A 21,906-nucleotide genomic window follows, 5' to 3' on the forward strand; every position below is an offset into this window, starting at 1 on the left:
TTGTCCATTATGGAGGATTCTTGCACCTTCCTCTGAAGAAAGTGGTACTGGCCACTGTTAATGACAGGATATTGAATTCTATGGATCAGTTATCTGATCCAATATGGCAAACTCTATGTTCCTACTTAAAGAACTAAGTGCATTATTTATTATTAGCTACTATTTTGTATTGCAGTAGCACCTGGAGCCCCAATCAAGAATCCAGACCACATTGCATTAGGCACTGAACATACAAATGATAAAGTTACAGTCCCTGTCCTAGCCTATCAAACAGATTAGTGAAGAACACTGCTGGGGAGACCAATTCCTCTGACCTCTCTGCCCTGCAGAGCAGTGACACTGAGTAGATGGCTGACATGGCTTAGTGTTATCCCAAAATATTTTGACTTTACTGCATATGTAAAGGAATAGGTTAAAATAGGAATAATGAAAAGGTGTAAAGTCCTATATTCAAATTATTTAGGAACATAGGAATCATAAGGAATCAAAGGTTTGTTTCATGCGGTTTCCTACTTCTAATGGTGGCCTCTTCTGGTTTGTGAAATTCCCAGTGGAAATTTCCCACCATGCTCCTAGTTAATGGTGGAATATTATAGCACCAAAGGGAAATGCTTTGGGGCAAAGGAAACAGTTTAGAATTAACAAACTTCCTTTAACATCTAATAGTTTGGGAGTTTTACATCCTAAACTTAATGAGGACAAACATTCATTTCAGGATGAACATGGTGAATTTTGTGTGTGAAAATCAGAGAAGTGAAGTACAGGCGACATCTTGTGGCCATTTGGAAAACTTCCAGGGGTGAAATCCTGGCCTAATTAAAGTCAACGGGAAAACTTCCATTGACTTCTACGGGGGACAGCATTTCACCCAAGTCTTCATTCCATAGGAAGTTCTCAGGTATATTATATACTCTACCTTATTCCTGATTGCTCTTCTTTGAATGAAACATTGATTGAACTAGCCAACATACTTGTAACAACTGCAATCATCATATGCTAAATGCTTCTGCAGTATCTTGTAGAGTTTTCGAGTACTTTACTGATATGTGACAATCTGTCCTTACCAATGCAGATACTATAGACTCATCAGCTAGATTGTAAATTAATATGGCTCCTTTCATGCCATTCATGCTAATTTGAAATGTGATGAGACTGCATTTCACCATAGGCTAATTGGGGCCAGATTTACGAAGGCATTTAGGTGTCTAAAAATGCAAATAGGCACTTAATGGGATTTTCAGAAGTGCCTATCTGCATCTTTAGGCACCTCAATACTTTTGCAAATCTGGACTTTGGTCTTTATAATTAAGGATTATGGTAAAAAATAACAGAAACAACGTATACTTATAGATGACAAATTAAAAAGTGAACGTATATTTCACAGCCAAAATATTAAACAGCTTTTTTTGAGCTAAGCATCGAAGGATCATCTGGGAAGTGGTACAATACCAGTGGGTTAAACAATCATTTGTAGAGCCTCTTTTGCACTATCTCAGACCACAAAATGAAGAATGTCTGTGGTTCAGGAAATAGTAACTGCTGAATTCCCTTTAACTTCTCATGCTAAATGAGTGGCAGTACAATGCACCGGAAATCTATGTCGAACCATTTATGGACATTGTGTTTTTGTAAATCAATATAGATTTTCTTAGAAGAGCTATTTGTAGCAATCAACCTTAAAAAAAAAAAGTTCAAATTCACTGAGGAATCCTATTCAGTTACTACTATGTTATTCTGAAATATTATAAACACCATGTACTAAACCTACGTACTATAATATACATATGTATGTCTCACTCACATAGCAGCAAGATATTTATGCAGACATTATGTAAGCAAGAAAAGATAAACAAAACTTAGGACAATGACTGAGTCTTGAATACAATAGATCACACCAATACATGAAGTGGTCTGATACACCATTGGTGCCCAAAGTGCCCATGAGCTTTGAATGAGAGAAATGTTTTGTACAGAACAGAGATAACCATTACTAGCAGTAAATAAATATATACCTCTCTCCAGATAAAGGTATATACACACACACACACACACACACCCAAACAGAGTTGATAAGGTATGAGTATTTGGATATTCAGCACTTTCCAAACTATATGCAAGGGTTCGAGGGGAAGGGGAGTTCAGCATCTTAATGCCCTAGCCTTTTCTTCAACTTGACACAGTAATGCCGGAAATGGTATCCATGAATAAAATCTCTCCCACTAAGAGAGCTCAGTGGGCATACAAGGCCTAAGACATTTCGACACCTAGCCTACAATATTAATACCAGACAGAAAAAAAAATGAACTAGGATGGAGCAATCGTTACTATGGTGTCTAGTTATTACAGAGTTCAATTGTGGCTTTGCCACAAGACCTCTGTAATGAGCAGGGCATTGTTGAACTGCCCCAGAAGCAGACCTGGAACCAGACTGTGATTCAGGAAGTCACCTGCAGTCCCCTCTTGCTCTGTGGGGGAAGTAATCTGTGCCAGACCTACACCTGACGTACATTATTTTCCTTGCTGTGCTGTGCCAACTAAACTGCACTGACCAGCTCATTGGGTTTGGAGATGGGCCTAAGGTTCTCTTCGCTCTCCATTCACATGTGGGAGGGACAATAGCTAAATAGCTAAGCAATGGTCAGTGGGGCACTTGGTAGCCTACAAATACTTGGAAGGTGTAAACAAGGAAGGAAGGAAAGGAATTATTTAGGACAGCACGGGGGATAGAACTAGGAGTAACTGGATAAAATTAAGGAAGGGAATACAAGAGAGTGAATATCAGGAAAAAAAACCTTCAAAGCCAGAACTATTTAGCTGTTAAATGGTCTTCTAAGACAAGTGGTGGGTACACTGAAAACTACACTGGGCAAAACATCTGAAAATGTAACACAAGGAACAACTTCCATCAGCAGGGAGGTGATCACATAACCCACAGAGTCCTTTCTATCTGTGACTTCTGTGGTTCTGAATTGTATGTGTGATATTAGAAAATAAAAGATAAATGAGTGAGTGGAAGCAGAATGATAGTCCCATGGAGAAACCTGTGACACAGTATGTTGCTTGTATATATAAAAAAAGTGTACTGTGTGTTACAGACATTTTTATGGGAGAGGTTTTTGCCTCATAAGGTTTTCAGATAAGGCCTATTATCTCAAAATATGTACAGATAAGCACCATATCAACCCATCAGTTAGCCTTCTCATGGTGCATGTGCCTAAACTATTTATTTGCATAGTCTACGCTCATTTCTGCCAGTTGCTTCTGGATGTGAGGAGTTTGTGGCATTCAGAGACAGCTTCACATGCACAAGGGCATTTATGAAATATTCCCTGTGTGGGAAATGTCTGATGGTATTTGAGAAGGGAAATCACCTTGCTTTGGTTCAGTAGGATCCCAAACTACTTGTTTCTTTCCACTTGGTTCACTCCAGTGACAGATTCTGCTGCATCAGTTTTTTACTCTCTCTTGTATAGCTGAGCCATAATTTCCTTAATACGAAGCTGATGGAGCCAGCTATCATATTACCAATGACTGGCACATTACCTTTGCTGCCAGATGTGCTTTGCAGTGGGATGAAAGCTTTCGAAAAACTGCTTCCCCAAATTATTTACCCCAGTTGACCTGTATCTCCATCACGGTGTAGTAGGGGGGCCCATCTCTTAGGACAACTGCCGTTCAAAGGTATTTTCCTCTAAAGTTATCTATCATTTTTGTGATTCATGTACTAAAAGCAAAATGTAGGTTCCTTTATTCCTGATGACTACGTTCCTGTACTCCCCCACTTCCTGTCAAGTTAAATAAAGAGAATGTGGAGAACACTTTCAGTACTGATAACTAGAGAGAGCGGCATTTCAAAACAATGATCTGCTAGCTATTCCAATTTACGAATATGGAGTGTTTGGGTGAAGGCCAAAGGCAAAGAATGAAAATGTGCACAGAAGCCTATGGCATGCCTGTCTCTCTCAGTCAAGCCACAATCCCACATCCACAATTAACTGCATAAAGTAAATACTTACTTGAATATATGGTGGTTGCATTCTCTTGCATTTGCCGGAGCTGTTCTCTGTCAGTTCCAGGACTGTGTGATAGTGACTGAGTATCCAAATCTGGAGAATTAGTTCTGGTATCCATCTCCCCCTTCAGAATCAGCCAACTGGTCTTTAGCTGAACAGAACAAAACCGAACCTTAACCTTTGCATTTATTCTTGCAAATTCACTCACATGGGAATTCTCTGATCAATTTTTATTTATAGTAATATTGTACCAATCATTCCCTTAGTCATAAAAGTGGAAGACAGATCCTATGCAATGCATCATGGGACTGTCTGTTAGAAGTTCTAGTATCAGATACCTAATCTGATCCACCTGGTTGAGAATGGGTTTCCTGTTAATTACCGCTGTTACTCTGTCCTCGTTTCAGAACATGTGCATTTTTTAAAATTAAACAATTAATGCCCACAAGTGGATCAATATTACTTTTTCTCACTTTAAAATAAATACATTGAATAAAAACACCTCCACTGAACCACCAATGAATGTGCCTAGATTGAGTAAATGCATGAACTTATTGCATTAGTTCAATTCTTCCTACTTTTTGCCTCCCCTAATTGTTCCATCACTTGTCAAATTTAGATTGTAAGCACTTTGGGGGAGGTGCAATATCTTTCTATATCATCTGTGGACCAAACACACATTTGCTGCTATTAAATAACTAGAATAAATAATCAATAAAAATAAAATATCTAAAAAATAAAAAAGATTTTAAAATGGTACCATTGAGAAACGCTAACACCCTGCATGTTTTTCCTGCATTCTGGACATTACCTTCCTATTGTCCTGATCAAAACTTCCATCCTCCCCCTCTGATCTTCTTACTGTTAGAATATAAAATCCATTGTAAGAGTTAAAACAGCATCATGTCATTTTTTTTCCATTTTGACTGTAATCATATTGCAGGTTTCTGAAAAGAATAAAATGATCCATACAAATGAAGGGATATGAGAAGTTGGAAGTGTACTGGTACAATATTTTCGACTCATTTAAGCCATTATGAAATTATTAAAATGATTCAATGCTGTAAATTCCCAGTATAAGCATAAAATCTACTCTTCCAAGCATTTTAAAGTACCATTTTTTAGGGAAGATGCTACTTTCTGAGGCTTGACTGGAGGGAAAAAAATATATAATTTATCTCATGGCTTACTCCATACACTAGAGCATTGACAGTGATGCAGTTGCACCGATGCTGCTGTGAGCTCTCTAATGTAGGCTCTCTAAGCTGACGGGAGAGAGCTCTCCGGTCGGATTAACTAGTCCAGCCCCCATGCCTGCCAACATCGCGCTTCCACACCGGCACTTATGTCGGTGTAACTTATGTTGCTCAGGGGTGTGATTTATTCACCCTCAAGTGACATAAATTATGCCAACATAAACTGTAGTGTAGACATAGCCTTAGAAACAGATTGTGACTAAGCCTAACCCAGCTGTCCAGGGGAGCAAGCCACTTCTTTCCTGTGTTGCCATGTTAATGCTCTCCACAGGGTAGCTTGGGTCTAGCAGGTTTTATACCTGGTCCTCATTCCTCTCCCCCAGCAGGGAGGGTACAGAAAATGGATCCGCCACCTCAAAATGTCAGCCAGCAAAGCTAAACCACTGCAGGAGGGTTAGGGGTATGGAGTAAGCTGTCCCCCTACAAAGGGCTGCAGTAAATCATTTCACTGTCAGGAGCAGAGTCACATTCTGAGTCACAATTCCTTCCCCAGCCTCCTCTTGGGCTGTGTGTTTCTCTGACACAAGGCAGATACAAAACTTTCAATCCAGCCCTTAATGATCAACATCATGGCGTTAGCAAGAGCAGAGTCTGCCTAAGGGCTGTGATTACCAACACCACTGCAGAAAAAGACAACCAAAGTGCAGCCTGTATTTTCTGAATGTATCAATTTGCTAAAGAATTGTCTGTTGAAATTTTTTTTGCTGACACTAAACTTACCACTATGCAGTACTTTGTATTGTTACACCAAAAAATCTTGCCATTAGAAGGGTCCGTCTCCCCTTGCTTTTCTAGCCATTTCATGTCCTTTATTTCCAGACAGATACAGATGTAGTTGTAAATGATACTGATCTGCACCCCAAAAATGATTTCACAACCAGCAGATTTTGCAGACATACACATGCCAAATTGCATAGAACAACTTGCCAAAGTTTGGAGACTCAACGTTTTAAAACATTGATGGATGCACCTTTTTAAAGGTGTCATAATGGTCACAGTGGGATGGCAACAACTCTTCCCTCCCTAGTCTCCGGCTCCTCACCCAGCATGTCTGCAGATATTTCATATGGTTTCTGCCCTTCTTGGGCAGACTGCATCTGCCATTAGCACTCAGGTGCTACACCTTTGCATCCCCTAAACCCCCACATAAAGCCAAAATTTAGATCTCTGTTTGTATCTGTATGTAGCGGAGTGAAACTCCTATCCCAAAAAGTTGGAAACGGTGAACATTATATTGTCCCATGCATGCAGCAGAGGGCAAGTGGAAAAAAACTTTGAAAGACAGCTCTTGTCATATACACCTTGTACACAATAGCATGCAGGGCTGCTACTAGCTGGCCAGTGCATGGCATGGACTGGCCACAGAGCTTTCTTCTCAGAGATACACACCAGATGCACTTCACTATAAGACCTTTTAATGTACTGCATGGTACCGTTGATGTTAGCGTACATAAGGTATTTTACACAGAGCACTGCCTAGTGGCTGAAGGTTATAATGCAGGTTAGCATTCCATTACATCATCCCCTTCCTGAAGGTGCTTTAATGAGCTTTTTGTCAAGATGAATGCTGTATGAAATGCTAACAGAGAACAGGAGGAACTTAATCTTACAGTATATTTCTAAGCAAATGATCCACACATTTTAACCTGAACCTTGAAAACAGTGGTCAAAACATAGGGTCTGATGCTGCTTGGAACTCCAGTGGGCAGACCCCAGCACTAGCTGGGAGTCCAGTCAAAGCCAATGGGGCAAAAGATGAATGCCAGGGTCTGCCCAGGCAGCGTTCCTTGAATCTTAGGCACCTAAATCTACATCAAGGCACCTACATCAAAGTGACCTGATGTGTAGAGGTGCTGTGCATTGGCTTCTGTGAAAATTGGGCTACTCAGCCCCTCTGAAAATCAGGTCCTTTTTATATGGATGTCTAAATATGGACTCCAGGAGCCCAAGTTCAACCATTTGAGCTCTCTGTTTGGATCAGTGCTAAAATTGATGAAGGTCAAACTCTTCTTAAAAGGATTAATATTGAATCCAATGTTTTGAAAATATGAAGATACTAAAAAAGAAAAAAGCAATACCACCCTCCCCAGCTTTCCCATCCAAATTCACAGCCTGAAATCACGCATGTGACATTTTTCCAGCCCATTTTTATTTTGAATCTAGGCGTTTATAACAGGAACACAGAGGCTCTTAGCCACAACAAATCTGCTGGGCACTGCTGTAATTGAGACCTTTCAAAGTCAAATGTTTTGGAAGAGTTCTTGCACTTTTTGTTTTAGAGAACATTTTTGTGCTTGTTTGTTCAAACTTGGTTTCTTCAACAAGAGAATGTTCTCTGGCTCCAACTCCTGAATGTCCTACTTCAATGTCCCTTTAGCTTAAGAAGCTGAATCATCAGTTGCTAATGTGTTTGTTCTTTAGCAAAAAGATTTACACAACTTCTGCTGGGAGCTCCTCCGGAACAAAAGGTTGTTTCCATTAGTCTCTCCATAGAAATGGATACTTCATCACTCTCAGTTTTTGTTTTCGTTTAGAATAAATTAGTAGGTACACTCCTGTAGAAACCCAGCCAGCCTCCATTTTCTACACGCCCTTTCAGAACCTTGTTTATATATAAAACAAAGATTAAAATACATCTCCTCAGGGTACCGCAGAGATGTCTGACTGACCTGCATATTAACAAATAGGACCTCTCACACCAATGTATATCAGGAATAACTTCGCTGAAGTCAGTGTAGTTCCACCAGTATAAAACTGACAGAGGAGAATCTGGCCCTTGGTTGTGTACGTCAGCATGGAGGCTGACACAGAAAACCTATGGCCATGAAGAAAAACTCCCTTTTTCAGAGTCATTTTGGCAAACCAGAGGCAGCTATAAAATAACATAGAACAGGACATTAGGGCCAGATCCTCAGCTGGTGTAAATCCATGTCCTACTGAAGTCAATGAAGCTATACCGATTTACACCAGCTGAGGATTTGGCTTTGTGTTTTGCTAGTGATTTTCCCCAAACTCACTCTAATGATTCAGGCCTTTTTGCCTTGTCAGTAGCTTTTTGCTTTGCTTCACTACGTATTATCAATGATTTGTAGCTCTGCAAAGGAGGAGAAATTAAAGGCTTTGGATAGACTTTAATGTTTGCTATTTATCCTAAAGCCAAGCGCTCAAATAAATGGATTCCATCTCATTGACACTGAGGTGACCCTGGTATGTGCAATGCAGATACTGTGAGCTGAAAACATCTATCAAAGCCCAAACGATAAAGCATATTAAAGCATGACTGGACCTTGCTTTGTTCTGAAGCTTAACCAGAACAGTCTAAGAGGTTATTTAAATGTCAATGATTTAAACCTGTTTATGCAGTTGCCTAGCATCAGACACTTCAGTCATGGAGAATGTGTGCACACTGACTCACTGTACTCAATCTCAGTTTGACGGATAACGGCAATAGTGTTGATGCACTATACTTAAACTTCTGTAAGGCATTTGACTTTGTGCCACACAACATTTTGATTACAAAACTAGAATGATATAAAATGAACATGCTACACATTAAATGGATTAAAAACTGGCTAACTGATAGGCATCTAAATGTAACTGTACATGGGAAATCATCCAGCGGGTTTATTTCTAGTTTGGTCCTGCAGGATGGTTCTTGGCCCTGAACTACCATTTTTATTAACGACCTGGAAGAAAACAAACTCATCACTACTAAAGTTTTCAGATGACACAAAGGCCTGGTCTACACTATGATTTTAGGTCGAATTTAGCAGCGTTACCTCGATTTAACCCTGCCCCCGTCCACACGACAATGCCCTTTTTTTCCAACTTAAAGGGCTCTTAAAATCGATTTCTTTACTCCACCACCGACGAGGGGATTAGTGCTGAAATCGGACTTGCCGGGTCGAATTTGGGGTAGTGTGGACACAATTCGATGGTATTGGCCTCCGGGAGCTATCCCAGAGTGCTCCATTGTGACTGCTCTGGACAGCGCTCTCAACTCAGATGCACTGGCCAGGTAGACAGGAAAAGTCCCACAACATTTTGAATTTCATTTCCTGTTTGGCCAGCGTGGCGAGCTGATCAGCACAAGGGACCATGCAGAGCTCATCAGCAAAGGTGACCATGGAGTCCCAGAGTCGCAAAAGAGCTCCAGCATGGAGGTACGGGATCTGATCGCTGTATGGGGAGACGAATCCATGCTAGCTGAACTCTGTTCCAGTAAACAAAATGCCAAAACATTTGAAAAAATCTCCAAGGGCATGTAGGACAGAGGCTATAACAGGGACTCGCAGCAGTGCTGCGTGAAAATTAAGCTCAGGAAAGCTTACCAAAAAAACAGAGAGGCAAACGGCCGCTCTGGGTCACAGCTCCAAACATGCCACTTCTATGATGAGCTTCATGCCATTCTAGGGGGTGCAACAACCACTACCCCAACCCTGTGCTTTGACTCCGTCAATGCAGTAGAAAGCAACACGGAAGCGGGTTTTGGGGATGAGGAAGATGATGAGGAGGAGGCTGAAGATAGCTCAAAGCAAGGAAGCGGAGAAACCGGTTTCCCCAACAGTCAGGATCTGTTTCTCACCCTGGACCTGGAGCTAGTACCCCCCAAACCCAAGGTGGGCTCCCGGACCCTGAAAGCGGAGAAGTGACCTCTGGTGAGTGTACCTTTGTAAATATTATATATGATTTAAAAGCAAGCGTGTTTAATGATTAATTTGCCCTGGCATTCGCAGCCAGTACAGTTACTGGAAAAGTCTGTTAACGTGTCTGGGGATGGAGCGGAAATCCTCCAGGGACATCTCCATAAAGCTCTCCTGGATGTACTCCCAAAGCCTTTGCAAAAGGTTTCTGGGGAGGGCAGACTTATTCCATCCTTCATGGTAGGACACTTTACCACGCCAGGCCAGTAGCACATAGTCGGGAATCATTGCATAACAAAGCATTGCAGCATATGGTCCCAGTGTTTGCTGGCATTCAAACAACATCCGTTCTTTATCTGTCATCCTCAGAAGAGTGATATCATTCATGGTCACCTGGTTGAAATAGGGTGGTTTTATTAAGCGGACATTCAGAAGTGCCCATTCCTGCTGGGCTGTTTGCCTGTGGCTGAACAGAAATGTTCCCCACTCTTAGCCACACAGTGGGGGAAGGGTGAAGCCATCATCCTAGAGAGTTGTGTGTGTGTGTGGGGGGGGGTTAGTTGGGTTTGTGCTGCACATTAACCCAGGAACTGCAGCCCCTCCTTTTAAATTGCCAACCCATTTTAAATGGCCAACCCAACGGCCGCTTGGTATGGGAAATGAGGGCGCTGCTGCTTGAAACCATTCCCACATGTTATGGAGGTTAAAGAAGCCAAAAGACTTGTGGCTTACCATGGCTGCCTGCAAGCCGAATTCTGTTGCCCGGCCCTGCGTGAGTGATCTCTCACACCAAACTGGCAGGCCCTCAATATAAATAAGAGGCAAGATGCGACCTTGTAACGAAAGCACATGTGGTATGTAATGTTAACAGCAAGGTTTACTGTTAAAGAGTGTACCCATTGTTCTATAAAATGTGTCTTTTTAACTACCACTCTCCCTTTTTTTTCTCCACCAGCTGCATATGTTTCTCCTTCCCAGAGGCTAGCGAAGATTAGAAGGCGAAAAAAACGCACTCGGGATGAAATGTTCTCTGAGCTCATGCTGTCCTCCCACACTGACAGAGCACAGCAGAATGCGTGGAGGCAGACAATGTCAGAGTGCAGGAAAGCACAATATGAACGCGAGGAGAGGTGGCGGGCTGAAGAGAGTAAGTGGCGTCAGCTTGCTGACAGAAGGCAGGAGTCAATGCTCAGGCTGCTGGAGGATCAAACTCTCATGCTCCAGCATATGGCTGAGCTGCAGGAAAGGCAGAAGGAGCACAGACCGCCGCTACAGCCCCTGTGTAACCAACCACCCTCCTCCCCAAGTTCCATAGCCTCCTCACCCAGACGCCCAAGAACGTGGTGGCGGGGGGGCTCCTGCCACCCAGCCACTCCACCCCAGAGGATTGCCCAAGCAACAGAAGGCATTCAATAACTGGCATTCAATAACTTTTAAAATTTTAAAGTGCAGTGTGGCCTTGTCCTTCCCTCCTCCCCCACCCCACCTGGTGCTTCCCTCCTCCCCCACCTCTCCCGGGCTTGGCAGTTATCCCCCTATTTGTGTGATGAATTAATAAAGAATGCATGAATGTGAAGCAACAATGACTTTATTGCTTCTGCAAGAGGTGATCGAAGGGGGGAGGGGAGGATGGTTAGCTTACAGGGAAGTAGAGTGAACCATGGGGGAGGGGATCATCAAGGAGAAAAAAACAGAACTTTCACACTGTAGCCTGGTCAGTCATGAAACTGGTTTTCAAAGCTTCTCTGATGTGCACCGCGCCCTCCTGTACTCTTCTAACCGCCCTAGTGTCTTGTTGCATGTAATCAGCGGCCAGGCGATTTGCCACTACCTCCCACCCCGCCATAAACGTCTCCCCCTTACTCTCTCAGATATTGTGGAGCACACAGAAAGCAGTAATAACAATGGGAATATTGGTTTCGCTGAGGTCTATCTGAGTCAGTAAACTGCGCCGGCGTGCTTTTAAACGTCCAAATGCACATTCTACCACCATTCTGCACTTGCTCAGCCTATAGTCGAACAGCTCCTGACTACTGTCCAGGCTGCCTGTGTACGGCTTCACGAGCCATGGCATTAAGGGGTAGGCTGGGTCCCCAAGGATAACTATAGGCATTTCAACATTCCTAATGGTTATTTTCTGGTCTGGGAAGAAAGTCCCTTCCTGCAGCTTTTGAAACAGACCAGAATTCCTGAAGATGCGAGCGTCATGTACCTTTCCCAACCATCCCATGTTGATGTTGGTGAAATGTCCCTTGTGATCCACCAGTGCTTGCAGCACCATTGAACAGTACCCCTCTTGGTTTATGTACTCGCTGGCTTGGTGCTCCGGTGCCAAGATAGGGATATGTGTTCCGTCTATCGCCCCACCACAGTTAGGGAATCCCACTGCAGCAAAGCCATCCACTATGGCCTGCACATTTTCCAGAATCACTACCCTTGATATAAGCAGCTCTTTGATTGCGTTGGCTACTTGGATTATAGCAGCCCCCACAGTAGATTTGCCCACTCCAAACTGATGCCCAACTGACTGGTAGCTGTCTGGCGTTGCAAGCTTCCACAGGGCTATCGCCATTCGCTTCTCAGCTGTGAGGGCTGCTCTCATCTTGGTATTCTGGTGCTTCAGGGCAGGGGAAAGCAAGTCACAAAGTTCCATGAAAGTGTCCTCACGCATGCAAAAGTTTCACAGCCACTGGGAATCATCCCAGACCTGCAACACTATGCGGTCCCACCAGTCTGTGCTTGTTTCCTGGGCCCAGAATTGGCATTCCACAGCATGAATCTGCCCCATTAACACTATGATGTGCACATTGCCGGGGCCCGTACTTTGTGAGATGTCTATGTCCATGTCCTCATCACTCTCGTCACCATGCTGCCGTCGCCTCCTCACCTGGTTTTGCTTTTGCAGGTTCTAGTTCTGCATATACTGCAGGATAATGCGTGTGGTGTTTACAGTGCTCATAATTGCCGTGGTGATCTGAGTGGGCTCCATATTCCCAGTGCTATGGCGTCTGTGCTGAAAAAAGGCGCAAAATGATTGTCTGCCGTTGCTCTGATGGAGGGACGGGCGACTGACGACATGGCTTACAGGGAATTAAAATCAACAAAGGGGGTGGCTTTGCATCAAGGAGAAACACAAGCAACTGTCACATAGAATGGCCCCCTCAAGGATTGAACTCAAAACCCTGGGTTTAGCAGGCCGTTGATTTCATGGAGGGAGGGAGGAAGGGAAGGGGGAGCAAATGAATACAAAACAAATCTGGTCTATTTCTTGTTTTGATCCACTCTATCTATCTTATACATTTTAGGCTGGCAGCAGACGGTGCAGTACGACTGCTAGTCGTCGTCATCTCCTGGCTTCTCACCAGAAGACGGTGCAGTACGACTGCCGGAAGGACTCAGTCTCCAGGAGACAAAACTTAAAAGGGGAATGACCTGGCTGAGTCACTCCCATGTCTGCTCAGGCGCCCCTGACCGACCTCACTGAGGTCAGCTAAAAGAGCACCCAGGAGTACGACGATGATGGCTACCAGTCATAATGCACCGTCTGCTGCCAAAAAACAATGAGCTGCTGCTGTGTAGCAATGCAGTCCCACGTCTGCCAGCACCCAGGAGACATACGGTGACGGTTAGCTGAGTGGGCTCCATGCTTGCCGTGGTATGGTGTCTGCACAGGTAACCTAGGAAAAAAGGCGCGAAACGATTGTCTGCTGTTGCTTTCACAGAGGCAGAGAGGGGCCTGACGACATGTACCCAGAACCACCCGCAACACTGTTTTTGTCGCATCTGGCACTGGGATCTCAACCCAGAATTCCAATGGGCAGCAGAGACTGCGGGAACTGTGGGATAGCTACCCACAGCTACCTACAGTTCAATGCTCTGGAAGTCCACGCTAGCCTCGGTACTGTGGACGCGGTCCGCTGACTTAATGCACTTAGAGCACACAATCGACTGTATAAAAACGATTTATAAAAATCGATTTCTATAAATTTGACCTAATTTCGTAGTATAGACATACCCAAAGATTGGAGAAGTAGTAAATAATGAAGAAAAGAGGTCACTTATTCAGAGCGATCTGGATTGCTTAATAAACTGGGCACAAGCAAACAATATGCATTTTAATATGGCTAAAGGTAAATGTATACATCTAAGAACAAAGAATGTAAAAACTAAGAACTTACAGGATGGGGGAATCTGTTCCTGGGAAGCAATGACTCTTGAAAAAGATTTGGGAATCACGGTGGATAATCAATATGAATATGAATTCCCAATGTCACACTGTGGCCAAAAGGGCTAACACAATCCTTGGATGCATAAAAGGGGGCATCAAGAGCACAGAGGGTTTTTAACCTCTCTATTTTGTGCTGGTGTGACTGCTGCTGGAATACGCTGTGAAGTTCTGGTATCTACAATTCAAGAAGGATGTTGAAAAATTTGGAGAGGGCACAGATAAGAGCTATGAAAATGATTAAATGGTTAGAAATATACCTGACAGTAATAGACTCAAGAAGGTCAATTTATTCAGTTCGGGGGTGACTTGATCAAAGTCCATAAGTACCTCCACGGGGGGAAAATATTTGATAATAGTCTTTTTTAGTGTAGCAGGGAAAGGTATAACAAGATCCAATGGGTGGAAGTTGAAGCTAGACAAATTCAGACTTGATGTAAGACAAATATTTATCAGTGAGAGTAATTAACAGTTGGAGCCATTTACCAAAGGTTGTGGTAAAGTCTTCATCACAAGCGATTTGTAAATCATGATTGACATTTAAAAAAAATATAGGCTCTAGTTCAAAGGAAATTATATGGCCTGTGTTTTACAGGCGGTCAGACTAGATGATCACACTCTTCTGACCTTGTAATCTATGAATCAACAGCATCCAGACAGAAGCCTTTCTTTCTTTCTTTCTTTCTTTCTTTCTTTCTCAGCTTCTGTAAATCAGTCAGGTCTGATGAAGAACACCATCCAAACTGGAAGAGCCAATGCTCTCCATGAAAAGAAACATGGGTAAATTTTCAAAAAGTCAATGATGGGTACAATAGCACACCCTACTTTTGACAGCGTAAGTTAAAAAAAACACTTAAATAAAACCATGAACCCTAATTATCACCAGAGAAAGGTTTTCAAACCCTGATCCTCTTCTTTTCTGAATTTGCAGTCCTCTGCTTATTTGAGCCTGTGATGTATCTGCTGTATTTCCTAAATCTTCACCTCCATTTAAGCCTTGCACCTCTTACTGCTTATCAGTTTAAAGCCAAATTATGGCTACTCCAGAGCAAGTGCAACAAAAGAGCGAAGATGTACGAACCCTTCCATCCTGCCCCCTCCCAACCCACTTTGTGCAGTCAGGCAGAGGGTAGTCATAGCTTGGTTGCAGGCTCTGGGCAATGCAAGGGGCTGGGATGGGCAGCTATTGCTGCCAGCAGCACTAGTAGTTACAGAGGAGACATAGCTCATAGGGAAGAGGATTAGGAATGATCCTGTCCTCCCTGGCATAATGGCAGGCCTCTCTCATGACTTGAGCACCTCGCTGTAGAGCATTAAGTAATATGACTATATATCTATCACCTGCAGTTTGCTCCTCTCATTCTTTCTTCAAGGGGAGAAGTGTATGAGCTGTGGAGTGTTTTGTTTTGGTAGGGTGAGGTTTTTTGGGAGAGGGGGAGGTTTGCCTTTGTCTGTGAATATAGAAATATCTCAGAAGTGACCCTTTCCCTTTAGCCTCTCTTATGGGATATCAATTTTCCAAATGCCCTTTTGTGATGCAACCTTAAAATGTGGTATGCCTTATTCATTAAAGGCTACCAACATTTCTTCCTTTAGAATTCTTCAGGGGCTGCTTAATCAGCATGGAAGAGGAAAAGAACCCAGGAGATGCTAAGGCAGTTGGGCAAGTGAATGGAATGACAGGGGATTATGATGGAACCTGGGAAACTCCAGGAAAAAAAACACCCACATATGATGTGCTTCCATGATGCAATCTTGGGGTTAGAATTCTCCAATATGGAGAAATTAGGGCAATCAGAGGTTGGTAGCTCCATATAATGGATTTAGCCAAGAAAATTGTTAGAGGTCAGGTAAATGCATTGCAGACACTGACTCTGGTAATCAACACACACAACTGTACACATTGCATGAAAAATAAAAGACTAGCAGAAGAATACAAACTCTGCATTCTTCCCAGCCTGATTAAATCATTTTTGTGGTACTTAACTAGCTGTAGCACTTGTGAACTGTAAAATACTGTCACTTTAAGCTGGGTCTTGAATTTTCAGAAACTGATAGCTGGATTTCACTTCAAAACATTTACAACTTCTATACATCAAACACTGTCTGCTATTTTTAGCAGTTTTTCATGATGCTATCTGGTTCTATTATGAAATTTTCTATTTTACTGCTTCAATTGAAGCATGCATGATTTGTACAGTTCTTTTTCAAAGTCACGTGTTGTGTCAGATTACTATGTGCCACAAAAACATTTTCTGTATAGTTCTGTTTAGGGACTTAGGTGCCAATCTTGCAATTGGGTCTGCCCATTCAGTTCCAATTGTACGGTGCAGATCAGAAGCCATCTTTGGTCAGATCACAGCCGTTAAAAAGGAATTTGTCCTCAACGGATATAACCTCATTGAAGAATTGTTCTGATATTATGATAAAGTAAAAAAATCTTGCCGATGAAAGATGGATATTCAATATGCACCATATATCAATGAACCTAAATGTTTATTTTTTGCTGTAATGCAGAAGCAAAAATTACCTTAAAATTTAGATATTCCCCAGGATCGCCTGAAAGCAGGATAGTAATGTACTATATTTAACATACTATTGTGTCATTCTGATAATAAGCAAATTGCTTTAAGATCAGTATTAGCTTTAAATTAATAATGCACTGCACGACATCACTATTCCAGCCACTTACTGAGTCTTCAGACTTCATGTTATGCAGGGAGTTACCAATTTTCTGTGTTACTTAATTCTTTTCCTTTTTGTTTTTAGAAAATAGGGATTCTGGCATAATTAAATGAGAATACGATAGCACAACTAGTTCAGTGGTAAATATGCACTTCCTTAACAAGGGCATGCGTAGAAAATACTGCAGCAGAGAAAAGCAGACTGTACCATTCTGTCTGTAGATAGGGGGTTTCCTATAGATGTTATCTTTTACTCCAGTGTCTGAGAAAGAGGAAAGAAAAAGGAAAGAACAAAAGAGTAAGCAAACAGTTTAGACCGTGCTGCTTCTGTTTATTCTAATAAATAAATAAATAAATAATCACTTGAGCAGAGACCATTCATTCATTTTAATGTGTAGTAACTGCTATTACAATACAATGCAACATTTCTCATCATTAGTACACACTTAAAACATTCTGGGCTGCATAGCTGCCCAAATTTTTCCATCAATCCAAAAGGGATATATTAATATGGCTCCTTACCCATCAGGTCATTTAGTAGATGGGTACTTAAAAAATTCAGCCTAACATCATATCCATAAATTCAACAGACCTGTGCAACCAGCAGTAACATTTAAAGACAATGACATCTTCTAGGTTTAACATAAAATAAAGTTGTCTCTTTGAGCTTCTCCTAGTGCAAACTTGTTTATACACAGAAAAATATGAAGAGTGTAACTCATTCACTTCTGAGATCATGTTTAACAGCTAACATTTTCACTCTTCAGAAGAAATAAGGTTTTTTGTTATTGTTGTTCTACAGTTCACAAAGCAATGCAAAATCCATTGACAATTTAGGAGAAAATGAACACGTGCCACAATTGAAGATTAAAAGCTAAGCAGTGAATGCCTACCTGGAACATGGAAATGTCTAGGAGCCTGCTGATAGGCAGAAGGCGAAGATTTGCTGTCTGAATACATGGATAAGCTTGGAGTGCTCCGACCACTTTCACTGCCTCCAAAGGGAAGAGCAAAGAAAGCAGATAAAAGAAAAAAATGGAAAGCAAAGTAGAGTACTTCAAGCATAAAAAGCTTACTCAAAATGACTTGTTAATCCAACATTTTTAAATAAATAGTTCTGTGTAAAACCTCAACTTGCTTATTGGCACCATGTCTGGTTTCTGATGTGACTCTCTTAGCAAAGGCAATACCATACAGTGGTTCAATCACTAAACAGATCTAGGAACTGGAGTTTGCTATATCAGCAATAATGCATACTTGATGGATAACACCAGGTATAAGCATCAGCCTTGTAGCTCTGCTTTGAAATCTAAAATTCTCTTTTAAAAATGTGATGCTGTTAAAAAAATAAAATAAAAGAATCTCCAGGAATCTGTAGGTCCTTTTTTTTCCAAACGGCTCCTTCATAGCCTTAACTGAGCACATATATTAGGGAATTTTAGCAAAGTTTAAGGTTATGGCATTAAATTATAGCCTGCCCTAAAACCACCAGTGAAATCATTCAGTAATGTTAAATTAGTTCAAAGCAGGACTGCACCAAAAAGCAGCTGCTATGGCTGAGTCATGTCTTATTGGATATATAAATTACAAAATAGACTGTGGTTGAGATCTTGTACTATGTTTATTCTAACCCCCCCGATAACTCTCCACAGGATTTTATTCATATGCAGACAGGGTTGGATTATCAAGTCATGGATCTATAATGCCATAGCCAACTTGGCAGAATTTAAAGGTACATAAAATTCTATTGATCTGTACCAATTGATACCCTTATTTTGTTAAATACTCTTCAAATACTCCATTTATTTCCTGTCAATTAATCCTCAGAGCACACTCTATGGCATTATAATGCTGCTTGGCAAACAAAAAAGTAAAGCTCTACTTTTTTGGGACTTGTAAAATCCAGTTCATGTGTAGCACTGTTAAACAACCGGTAGCTAAACATGATATTTTTACAAAACATAGAATTGCTGACAATTTGCAGTAACCACTTGGAGCGCAGAATTAATGGATATTAATGATGAAGGTACAGCAGTTCTTTTGAAGAAAGGCCAACAGCCCAGAATACAGCTTTAGATGTATCATTGAGCATTGCCATGTGGGACAGAGGGGTTAATGGGTAGCTTTGGATTAGTAGAAAGCCCATAGCAAAGGTGAAAAATCTGGTAAACTGGGGATGAAGCAGGGGATTGCTAACAATTCACAAAGCCGAGCAGCCTCTGTTGAGGAGTACTGGAAAGACATTAAATACAGTCCCAGAGAATGTCATGTATTCCGTCATTTTAACCATAGGCCTGACGTTGATGGGAGTATTGCTATTGACCCTAATAGGAGCAGGAGAAGGCCACATGGGAACAGAGGAGAGAGCTGTGCATCTCATGAATATTCCTGCTAATTAATCCATTTTATTGTGGGACTGTTACTTCCCTGTACAGTGCGGAATTAAATGAAGATCATTAAAACTACAAAATAATGAGGAGTCACTGCCATCGTTTATCTAGTAGCAATGACTTGATAAGTCGGTAACAACTTTTTAAAAAGTATTCTGCATAGTTCAGAGACTGAAACTGGAAGAACATTAGTTGATATTCTCCAAGTACTACCAAGAACCGAGGGCTTGATTGTGGAGTTACTGCAAGCCCTGAGTAAGGGCCAACGTGTCAACGTGCTGCCCTAGGAGCAAACCAGAAGCTAAACTGTGACTGACAGAATCCCAGTTTGGCTTCTGGTTCCCACCTTGCTCCAGGGAGAAAGCCAGGTGTGCCAGCCATTTACTGGGCACAGATTACTTCCCCCTCTGTGCCAGCTGAGCTGCTGCACTTGACCCACTCCCTGTCCCTATTAACCCACCTATGTAGCAGCCCTGTAGAAACATCTCTACCCTTACACTGTACCACACAATGCAGATAGCAAGGGAGTGTCTTATACTCCTTTATCCCCTTGCAATGGGTGCATGGGAGAAATCCCAGCCTCACCCTAAATAACAGGGAGCATGGCATGGGAAATAGCTGCTTCCTGGTTAAGGTTTATGCACCCCATTGTATCCCAGTTATTATCACCCCCATGCAATGTCACATCCCAGGGTAGAGTTTGCCTGGAAAGGTTGCTAAAAAAATCAGAAAGGGCATTTTAAAGTTATGGTGTTTTCAAAAGATGCCTGTCCTTCGCGTGCTCAAAATTCCTGTATCACTAAACATTTATAATTGGGGTAGTGGAAGGCATGGCCCTTAATACATCACATACTTTGGGCACTTAAAATAGGATAAAAGCCTCACCAGACAGGATTGGGGCCCCATTGTGCTGGGAATCATATAAATACAGACAGAAATCCTCTAGATCAGGCGTTATTTTCCTGTTATGTTCAAGGGACCAGAAGGAAGAATGGAACAGGAGGAGAGAACTTGGGAAGGGAGGAGAGGCAGGAATGCAAACACATGGAACTGAAGGCTGCAATTCTGCCAACTGCTCTGTGTGGGATCCATCTGTGTGGAGTAGTTTGTAAGATCAGGACCTAGATTTCTATTAAAAGAAAAGGAGGAGGCAAGCTATTCTTGAGGCCCATTATACCATACAAGCTGAGCCACCATTTAAATTATTAAAATTATGTCAAAAATTTGCCACGGACTCTGAAAGTGTGTAGCTGGATTTTGCATTTTACATGCCAAATTATTAATATTTAGCAATAAATCAAACTGAAGGCCAAAGTAAAAGGTCCTATTAGCTTACAACAACCCCTAAGATCCTCTATAATTGTCTCTTGCCTGAGGTTTTCCTGGGTAAAAACTGAGTAAAGACTCCATGTCTGATCCCATAGAATATACAACTACTGGAGAGAGCAGTTTTATAAAGTTTTGGTTTGGTTCTCTGCCATTAGCAGGGTGAAAAAATAGAATCATGAACTCTTTCCTGGATTTCATTTTATTTTATTTGGAAAGAATCCTGAAAGGTTTACTTTGAACTTAAGTACCAACCACAGAAACATACTCATGTCTCTTGGCTCTTAACAAGACAGGCTGCCCTTTTAACCTTGTATGTTTGGAGTGTAATGACTAGACCTCAAAACATCATCCCCTCTCATGCCATTCCATGGCTGGTCAGGAAGAATACCGTGTCTTTTTGTACCTCCTCATTTTCAGCAGCATGCTGCTTATTGTCAATCCCTTACATTTCCAATCTAGCCATTGACACTGCAGAATTGTATTTTTGTCTTGGAGGATGGGGGGTCTGGCAAGAATTTTGCAGATTCACGAAGCAGCTAGAAGGCTATTGTAAGGGTTGTATGCCTGAAAATCCTTCCTGCCCTGGAACTCTTCAACATGCACAGTCACCACTGGCCCCAAAACGGCAATTCCAGAAATTATTTCTGAAATCGGGTCATTTTACATGTCCATATGTTAAGCACATGAAATTGGTTTTTATTTGAAGTCTTGAAAACTGCAATGATGTTTTCCAAGCTTTCAAAGCCAGTGAGTACTAACGTGGAATAAAAAGGACACGTCCTGGAAAATGTGGTTCTTAAATTAAGAAAGGCAAGGTACACTCCACTGCATTATAAAGGTGGGATTTTCCAAAGCTCTCAGCATTGGCCTAACTCTCACTGACTCCATTGCATCAACGGGAACATAGTTAGACCAATCCTGAGTGCTTTTGAAAATCCTTACATTTCTGAATTGTGATGGGCAGTAACTGTGGGATAAGTAAAGCTGCACTCTTACCAAGGCTGTCACAGAAGTCGGAGAAGCCCACTTTTATGATTAAAAACAAACAAAAAATACCCAACCTAGACACAACCAGATGATTTGAGGACTTTTGTGTGTGAGTAAATGTGATAGTGGAGGGTCAAACGTATTACACATGCCAAGATAAACTGTGGATGGTGAAGAGAGCAGAAACTCACTGACAACATTCTTATGGCCAAAAAAAGGGCCAACCTGGTGAATTGTCAGTGAGGGCCTATGGCAAAGCCCATTGTAGTCAAGAGAAACACCAACTGGTGTGGTGAGGTTTCTCTCGCTCAGCCAAGCACAGCTCTAATTATTTTGAACTGAAATGGCAAAAAAAAAAAAAAAAAAAATCTTATTTTGA

General features: G+C 41.8%; 1 protein-coding gene across 16 annotated transcripts in view; it reads right to left on the reverse strand.

Annotated features, from left to right (window-relative positions):
- Nucleotides 1–21,906, reverse strand: part of ABLIM2 (actin binding LIM protein family member 2) — a 201,994-nt gene that overhangs the window by 32,656 nt on the left and 147,432 nt on the right. For 10 of the 16 annotated variants that reach the window (XM_034772825.1, XM_034772835.1, XM_034772833.1 and 7 more), the window contains 4 exons: nucleotides 17,715–17,816; nucleotides 17,030–17,083; nucleotides 4,825–4,874; nucleotides 4,017–4,164 (listed from right to left, as the gene is read on the reverse strand). In XM_034772825.1, coding sequence (XP_034628716.1) covers nucleotides 4,017–4,164; nucleotides 4,825–4,874; nucleotides 17,030–17,083; nucleotides 17,715–17,816 — 354 coding nt within the window. The remainder of the gene's footprint in view (nucleotides 1–4,016; nucleotides 4,165–4,824; nucleotides 4,875–17,029; nucleotides 17,084–17,714; nucleotides 17,817–21,906) is intronic. The other 6 variants (XM_034772829.1, XM_034772832.1, XM_034772827.1 and 3 more) reach the window with 2 other exon arrangements.

This window comes from Trachemys scripta, chromosome 5 (genome assembly GCF_013100865.1).
Source record: "Trachemys scripta elegans isolate TJP31775 chromosome 5, CAS_Tse_1.0, whole genome shotgun sequence".
In the NCBI taxonomy this organism is placed as follows: domain Eukaryota; kingdom Metazoa; phylum Chordata; order Testudines; family Emydidae; genus Trachemys; species Trachemys scripta.